General features: G+C 45.9%; 1 protein-coding gene and 1 pseudogene across 1 annotated transcript; both read left to right on the top strand.

Annotated features, from left to right (window-relative positions):
• Positions 1-205: 205 nt before the first annotated feature.
• LOC109759059 (disease resistance protein RGA2-like) lies at positions 206-3311 on the top strand. Its single transcript, XM_045232463.2, has one exon. The coding sequence runs from the start codon at positions 1477-1479 to the stop codon at positions 2971-2973; it is 1497 nt and encodes a 498-aa protein (XP_045088398.1). The 5' UTR covers positions 206-1476; the 3' UTR covers positions 2974-3311.
• Positions 3312-3832: 521 nt separating this feature from the next.
• LOC109759058 (disease resistance protein RGA2-like) lies at positions 3833-8396 on the top strand (annotated as a pseudogene).
• The last annotated feature ends 790 nt before the right edge of the window (positions 8397-9186 follow it).

Below are 9186 nucleotides of genomic sequence, written 5' to 3'. Positions count from 1 at the left end.
CCTCTGTCTCTATCAATTTCTTTTAAGTTTCTTGATTAAACTTATACAAAAATATTAACATACAGAATACGAAATAAATATCCTTCGGAAATATATTTCGGAAATTTGGGCTGATTCATGGGACCCAGCCGTCAGCGCCTCTAAGCAGGAACCGATCCCCCAATTTCCTCCTCCCCGAACCTGCCATGGCGGAGACCGACCGGCGACCAACCCTGGGCGACCCCCTGCCGTGGCTCGGCTCCGACCGGCCGCCGCGCCCCCCCTAGAGCGGGCGTGTAGCCTCCTCGTCTCTGCTCGTAGTTGTTGGTCGCCGTGGACGTGCAGCGCAGCGACTGGTTTGGATCCGAGTACCCCGGCGCCTTTCCGATGAGCCGCGGTGCTTCAGTGAGTTTACGAGAATCCATTGAACTATTTTGAATTCCAAAGGCAATGGAAATTAATATGCTCTGCTTCTTGTTGAAATTAGTAATACGTGTTTATTTAGTCTTTGTTTTTAGATCAACGCACGCTCTCCGCCATTGTGACGAATCACTTCATGTCTGGCTAAAGCGATTGTGTTCAAGACAGAAAAAACACTTGAACCAGCAGAATAGGAGAACAGAGGCTTGGCATCAAGGAGTTCTTAGACCGCTCCAAGTGCATCCCCAGCCTTCTCTCTGTTCTTGAGCAGCTTTTGTAAAGCGATTGCGTCCAAGACAGAAAAACATTTGAACCACCACCAGGGGAAAATTCTGAATGTTTTGTGCTTCATGACGGGCGGCTATCAAGCAGCTCAGAACTGTTAAGTCTTGGTTCCACAGCAGCTCTTCGTTTTTTCTGCTCCTTCTGGATTAGTACAGGTTAAGGGATGACCATTTCCAAATTTCTTCCAAGCCAGAAAAGATAAGACGCACACTTCTGCACACATGTCTCTTTTGGTTTATGCAACCTCATGTTCAACTCTTTGATCAAAGAAAATAATAACACGGCTTCAATGTTTGCTGACCCTTGGCAGGTCGCGAAACACCGTTATTCTGTCAAGACTGTAAACAGGAGAAAACTCTGAATGTTTTGTTCTTCATGATTGCAGGGTCACTTTCATGCTTAGAAATGTATGCCAGTCAGGAAAGGGATATACACTGTCTGGTGGAAGGCTGAGTAGCAACTGAAGAAAAGGAGGGCGTCATGGCATTGAAATTTCAAAACAGTAAGTCTTAGTTTTTGTATGCTCCTTCTAGAGTAGCAGAAGTCACTAGATGACCATTTCCAAAAAATTTCCACTCTTTATGTATGTCTCTTTCATTTTGTACATTTCAACTCTTTGATCAAAGAAAAGAATGACACGACTTCAATGGAGAAGTAAGATGAAGACTCACGGTGTCCATATATATATTGCTTGCTCATATTGCTTCACCCAGCTTTGGCAATTCATCCTTTGCAGTACAGCATTCCTCAAGAGGCAGTAAAGTGAGGAGGCTCTCAAACACACACACACACATGGAGGTAATATTTTCTGCTGCTATGGGTGAGCTTGTCAGTAGATCCATATCTTTCCTGGTGGACAGATACTTGAAGCAGCGGACGGCCGCGACAACTGAGGAGGAGAGGCTGCACAGCCTGCAACGGCTCCTACTGCGGCTTCATGTCGTCGTCGAGGAGGCAGATGACCGGCTCATCACAAACCAGGCCATGCTGCAGCAACTCAGCATACTGAAAAAGGAGATGTACAGAGGATATTACACCCTCGACATCTTCAGTTGCCGAGCCCATGGAGAAGGAAGGGCAAAAGATCATGAAGTCAACTACTCTTTTGCACCATCTATATTCAACCCTGCAAAGCGTGTATGTTTCTGCAGTGGCAACAGGGAAGGTGCAGCACAAACTGAGCTGCTGGAGCAAGTTCTTGGCGGCATAAGGAACACCATTGAAGATGTGGGTGAGTTCATCATGTTTCTAAACAGATGTCCACGTTTGACCCGCCAACCCTACAACATGTGTCTTCTGCTGAACAAGTGCATGTTCGGACGCCAAATGGAGATGGAACGTATTATTAACTTCCTGTTGCAAGCGGAGACTCCTCCCGGTGCCGCTGGTAATCCGGCTGTCCTGCCACTCATCGGTCCCGGGAAAGTTGGAAAGAGCACCCTGATCGAGCATGTGTGTGACGATGAAAGGGTGCGGAACCACTTCTTTCAGATTTTGTGTTTCAGTGGGGATGATCTAAAAGATGCAAGTGTAGAGACCCTAAGAGATGGCGGTAGAATCAAGCATCGAAACCGTGCCATGGGCGGTGGAGGGACACTGATCATCATTGAGCTGTTTCTGGACATCGACAAGTCTGAATGGAAAAGGTTGTATTCATCTGCCAGAAGCTGCATCAGAAACGGCAGTAAGATCATAATCACGAGCCGGTCCAACAAGATCTCAAACTTTGGAACCACAGAACCCCTCAGATTACAGTTCTTTTCTCAAGAAGCATACTGGTACTTCTTCAAGGTGCGTACGTTTGGGAGCACGAGCGCGGAGGACTACCCGAAGCTCGCAGCAATGGCCATGGAAATGGCCAAGCTGGCGAATGGGTGCTTCATGGCTGCGACCATCTTCAGTGGACTATTAAAAGACAATTTTGACCACCGTTTCTGGAGCATTGCCCTTGCAACCCTCAGGAATTTTATGCAGACGAACATCTCAGCGTATGGGGAGAGTTTCAGTGACCCCTGGCAGATGGCGGAGCCAGTATATGTCAGGAGAGCAAAGAAAACTTCGTCTAAATGGTTAGTGATTTTTGGTGACTACCAGACATGTGCTGCTGAAACTGAAGCTGAAGATCGCGAGATGATTAGCGTACAAGACCTTTTCCTTGGAAGCGTGAGGCCTCGAGGAAAATTCAAGGTCCATGCATGGACATCTCACCTGGAGCCTCACTACAATTACATATTTCACTGTGAGATTCAAAGACCACAGCGTCTGGTCGCCAGAAACAAGCGCTGTTAGTAAAGACCGAAGTATACATATTACAGCTGTATCTTGACGCGTTTTAGTGTTAGATACATCCATATCTAGACAAATTTAAGATAAATAATTTGGGATGGAGGTTGTAGTGTGCAATTTCAATGTTATTTTGTTGTTGTTCCTGCTGTAAGTATATTAAGCAATTAAGAACACTGTATGGGCTACAAGTTTTGGAAATTTCTTTGGGAGGGTGATATCAGCGAGGCATTTGAATTGCACTAATCCAACACTCCAAACTCATGAAATGGTTTATGGTTCTCAAACAACTTGAAATGATGCATGTAGATTAGATAGATATTGTGAGTTGTGACTGTCATCCGTACTGAACTATATTTTCTAATTCTTTTTGGACAACTGTGAAACATAACAAATGTCGCTGGTATTTTTTGTATTGTTCATGCCAAAAATAATAGCAACTGAGCACACCGTAGCATCTGTGCATCTTTTTGGAAGTACTCTACGTAGTATTTCTGTGGGGCCTAGCATTCAGCGCCTGCTCTCAGCGTTAGAGCATCTACGGCCGGACCCCTTATCTATTTGATCCCAAAACGTCCGCCTGGTCAATGCCTGGTTAAAAAAAGATGACTCAATCGGGCCCCTAATTTTCTCCTTAAATGTCCGGACCGACCGGCGCCCCTCAAACCGGGACCAAATGTAGGGGCCATATGAGGCTTGGTCCCACCCACAGCGACCCACTCCTCCTTCCTCCTTCCTCTCTCATCTTTCAAACCCATTTTATTATAATAAAAATAAGTACCTTTTTTAGGTGAGATTAAATATACTTTGAAATTGGGGCTGACTCGTGGGACCCAATCGTCAGCGCCTCTCAGTATGAATCGATCCCCAATCTGCTCCTTCTCGGACCTCTCCCATGGCGATGGCGCAGACCGACGCGCGACCAACCCTCGGCACCTCCCTGCCGTGGCTCGGACCGGCCACCGCGTCGCCGATCCAGCTACCCGTATTCTGGGCGTGTAGCGTCCCCGTCGTTGCTTGCGGCTGTGGTTGGTCGCCGACGGCGGTGGCCGTGGGCGTGCGGCGCAGGGATGGCATGGTAGAGGAGTGACTCGGCCGGAGCCTCTCCGATTAGCCGCGTAGGAATACCTGGAGGAGGGCCGACCACGCCGCTCACGCCGCGGTGCTTCAGTGAGTTTCCCACAATCTGAATTTCAACGGACCATACGATTCATTCCATTTCAGAAGCAAAGGTGCTACGATCTGCTGCTTCTTATAATTTTGTTAGTCTTTGTGTTTAGATCTCTGCACAAGTCGTCAGAGCAGCTTAAGCCCAATTAAATCTGGCTGAACACAGAAGAGCAGTGTCAGTGTGGCATACATCAAAAACTACTGCTAGCCGAAGCTCAGGACAGTAAAAAACTTGAACCAGCAGAGGAGAAAACAGGGGCTTGGCATCAAGGAGTTGAAGTTGATGGTGCCAGACGGCGCGTCGGGGCTGGAGGTGTTCGCGGCCAACTCCAACTTAGTTCTTCAGCAGCTGGGACTGCGGTCGCTTTCCTCTCCATCAACAGCAGGCAAGCATTGTTCCATCGACACGTCCACCTCTCGGGGCATAAAGGCAAACCATCCCTTCAGCGGACACAGCAACAATGTTAATTCTTTTATTACTCAATTCTGATAGCAGCTTCAGCAAAGAGGTTAATGTTGGAACACTGGAGAGTCCAACAGAAGAAGCAAGCAGTTTGCTTACCCTTGGAAGGTCATGAAACACTGTTATCTGTCAAGACTGCAAAGAGGAGAAAATTCTGAATATTTTGTGCTTCATGACGAGCGGCTATCAAGCAGCACATAGCTTGCTCAATCATCACTCCGGTCTCCGGGTTTGCAAAGTCATCGCAGGGTCACTTTCATGCTTTGAAATGTTTGTCCGGTGGAAGGTTGAGTAGCAACTAGCAACTGCAGAAAAGTAAGGGCGTTAAGGGGTTGAAAGTTCAAAACAGCCAGAAAAGATGACCATTTTTTTCTGCTCCTTCTAGACTAGCAGAGGTCACTAGATGACCATTTCCAAATTTCTTCCAAGTCAGAAAAGATAAGACACAAACTTCTGCACACACGCATGTCTTCTTTCGGTTTATACAATCTCATATTCAACTCTTTGATCAAAGAAAAGAAAAACACGGCTTCAACGGAGAAATAAGATGAAGACTCATAGTGTCCTTGGGCAAGTCCTCAGATATATATAGCTTCACCCAGCTTTGGCAGCTCACCCAGTTTCAGATATATGTAAACCGAGCGGGCTCTCAAACACACACATGGAGGTAATATTTTCTGCTGCTATGGGTGAGCTTGCCAGTAGATCCATCTCTTTCCTGGTGGACAGATACCTGAAGCAGCGGTCAGCGGAGGCAACCGAGGAGGAGAGGCTGCACGGCCTGCAACGGCTGCTACTGCGGCTTCATGTCGTCGTCGAGGAGGCAGATGACCGGCTCATTACAAACCAGGCCATGCTGCATCAACTCAGCATACTGAGACAGGAGATGTACATGGGGTATTACACCCTCGATATGTTCAGTTGCCGAGCCCATGAAGATAACAGGTCAAAAGATTACTCTTTTGCCCCATCTAAGTTCAACCCTGCAAAGCGTGTATGTTTCTGCAATGCCAACAATGATGGTGCAGCACAAGCTGAGCTGCTGGAGCAAGTTCTTGGCAGCATGCGGAACACCATTGAAGATGTGAGTGAGTTCATCATATTTCTAAACAGTTACCCACGTCTGCACCGTCAACCGTACAACATGTATCTGCTGCTGGACAAATGCATGTTTGGACGACAAATGGAGATGGAACTTGTGATGAACTTCCTGTTGCAAGCATAGACTGCTCCTGGTGCTGCTGATCATTTGGCTGTCTTGCCAATCGTCGGTCCCAGGAAAGTTGGAAAGAGCACCCTTGTCGAGCATGTATGCAACGATCAAAGGGTCCGCAACCACTTCTCTCAAATTTTGTTTTTCAATGGAGATGTTCTTAAAGATGCAATTGTAGAGACCCTAAGAGATGGAGGTAGAATCAAGCATCAAAACCGTGGGATGGGTGGTGGAAGGACATTGATCATCATTGAGCTTGTTATGGATATTGAGGAGCCTTTATGGAAGAGGTTGTATTCAGCTGCGAAAAGTCGCATCACGAGTGGAAGTAAGATGATAATTGTGAGCCGCTCTAACAAGATCGCAAGCTTTGGAACCACAGAACCCCTCAGATTACAGTTCTTAACTCAGGAAGCATACTGGTACTTCTTCAAGGTACGTTCCTTTGGGAGCACGAGAGCAGAGGACCACCCGAAGCTCGCATCAATGGCCATGGAGATGGCAAATTTGACGAGTGGGTGCTTCATGTCTGCAAACATCGTCAGTGGAATACTGAAACCAAATTTTAACCCCCATTTCTGGAGCATGGTGCTTGCAGCCCTCAGGAATTTGAAGAAGACAAACATCTCAGTGTATGGGGATCGTTTCACTCTTCCTTGGCAGATGGTGGAGCCAACATATCTCAGGAGGGTGAATAAATGTGTCGTGTTGTTTCTTGACTACGAGACATGTTCTGCTGAAACTGGACCTGAAGCTCGGAGGATGATGAGCGCGCAAGATCTTCTCTTTGGAAGTGTGAGGCTTCGAGGGAAATTCAAGGTCCATGCATGGACATCCCACCTGCCGCCTCACTACAGCTACATCGTTCAGTGTGAGGTACAGAGGCCACATCGCATGGTCACAAGTAACAAGCGTTTTCAGAAGAGTAGCGGCTGATTAATTGCCTAGTCTTTTATCCAACACTCGAAGCTCATGCATGGTTCATGGTTCACAAAAACTTGAAGAGAAGCAATCAGAGTAGGTAGAGGTTGTGAGCTGAGAGCCTGAGGCTGTTCTTCTTTCTGAAATACCATTTTCTCTTCTTTTTGGACAACTCTGAAATAGTGTAAAATTTACTGTTATTTTTTATATTCCAACTGTAAGTAATAGGCAATTAGGCACACTGTATGGGTCAGTAGTTTAGGAAATTTCTTTGGGTTGGTGATATTAGCCAGGTACCTCTGTTTTTTTTAATCATGTGTACTGACCAGTGAGAAGCCATGCAAGTTTCTTTGACTGTTTCCATTTGTCCACCTAGTTTGGCAACATAGTTTTTACAGAACCATAGTAATTAAAAACCACGGTATTTCAATGTGAGGGAAATTAATACTTCGGTTTCTAAAAACCACAGTTTTTCTCAGTTCTGGCAAAACTATGAAGGTGTTTGGCAAGTGTAGTTTTTCTCAGATTTTCTGGTTTTGACTAGTCATTGCATGGATAGTCATAGCTAGCTGAACTGAACTGAGCTACACTCAAGTAATTATACAACGACGTGATCAGGTTGCGCGTGTCCTCTCTCCTAGGCGTTAAGATCAGAGTTATGTTGTACCTTCGGCCGCATGGAATCGATTGGCCTGCTAGCTTAGCCGGCTGTGTACAACTATGCTCTAAGTATCAATCGATCTGCCCCATGATCTAAGCCCTCGCACGCGTGAGTGTGTTCTCAGTCGGCGCTATATCATTTCGTATGTGTACTGTGTACGTGCAGCATCCGATAGGAAGAAGCGAGCGCTTTCTCAGTTTAGAAAAAAGAGGCTGGGAGCTCTTTTTCAAATACAGCAAAAAAAACATGGTTTTAGATATACCATGGTTTATAAAACTGCAGTATTTGTCGACGCCAAACACGTCAAAGTATTTGAAACCAAAGTTTCTAGAAAAACCATGGTATTCTCCTAAACCAAAGCTCTTTTCCTATTTCCATGAGACCACAGGACGATGAAAAGATGTTCTGCTAATACTAAAGGTGATATCATGATGTCGACGGTCAATGCATTGTTTGTTTATTTCTTCTTTTGGACAAAATAGACCGCAGATCGCCACAAAGTTTGAAGTCAGGTCTGCATCCACATCTGAAAAGGAAAAATGAAACCTTTCGGATTCTACAGTGCGTCAAGTAATTTTAGAGACGGTGACAAGTCAAACATGCATTTTTTGGAAGTAAGGAGTATTTCTGCGGGATCCAGCATTCAGTGCCTGGTAGTTCGTTCGTTGGTTCGTTCTTGGGAAGACGTGTTTCTTCCTCCAACCATGAGGCGCTCTACTGCTCTTGCTTGAGGCTGCAGAGGAGACCTACCCATGGCGGCAGCCACTGACCATCCCTACCATCCTTCCACTGCGGCGACGTGCTCCGCAGAGCCTGTGGTTGGCCGACGGCAGTCGTTGTAGCAGCACGGCACATGGAGGGAGGGGAGGCACGAAGGCTGGTGCTCCTGTGCTCCCTCTGAGTTCTCCTTTTTCGGTTTTTGAGTCTGAACTGGTTCCGGTTTCTGAATTTCAGAGCCTAGCTGCAGGATTCATACAATAGCACAGAGAAAATATATAAATTTGGGACTGATTTTACTGAGATTGATTTGATTACATAGCAAAGCTCAGGCCCAACCATCACAAAGGGCGGCCAGGATGTAAACGAATACAGGGATAGATGCCCAGTGCTGCTTCCAAACCATGGCTTTAGTGCAACAAAGCTATTTTTGGAAAGTTAATGTTTAGAAAGCCATTAGCCGTCAGATGTAGGATCCACGTTCGCAGTGAGACTGCCTCACGACACAAAACAGCAAGTAGTCACCTAGTCGGCGCTGTAACAAAGAGAGCTGCAGCTTTCATTCTTCAGAGTTAACTGTTGATTTCAGGTTCAGATCCTGACAAAAGCTCTGCACTTGGCACGGCTGCTACTCAAGTTTGTAGTGCCATCCACCTCCTCGTAAAGCAGGTATCGCATTATCTGGAAATAAAGCATGTGTTGATTGGATAGAACCTTAAATATTACACACATATATAATATTGTTGGTTGGTCCTTGCATGGTCTCAATAATAGCAAATGCTCATGGCAATCATGATTCCGGTATTTGAATCTGAACAGGTTTCAATTTATGTATTTTCACACAAAAAAGTACTCATTCCGGGAAGCTTCCCCGAGATCTTGCTGTGTATGTAGCACTTCCTTTAATCTAATTGAAACTTGGAAATGCAAATGTGGTCTCTAGTCTGCAAGTTTAACCCAGCAAATTGGTAGTATCAGCATAGCAACTTGTCAATACTTTTTCGTGGCATCCATCCAGGCAGGCATGCACATGTACAACTATTTTTGGTTGTTATTCTTTCGAGACAGAAAAAA

This window comes from Aegilops tauschii, chromosome 2 (assembly GCF_002575655.3).
Source record: "Aegilops tauschii subsp. strangulata cultivar AL8/78 chromosome 2, Aet v6.0, whole genome shotgun sequence".
NCBI lineage: Eukaryota > Viridiplantae > Streptophyta > Magnoliopsida > Poales > Poaceae > Aegilops > Aegilops tauschii.
This window is presented reverse-complemented; position numbering and strand designations above follow the sequence as displayed.

Excerpts from the sequence above, each read along its gene's own strand:
- LOC109759059 (XM_045232463.2), top strand. The coding sequence starts at position 1,477 with ATGGAGGTAATATTTTCTGCTGCTATGGGTGAGCTTGTCAGTAGATCC.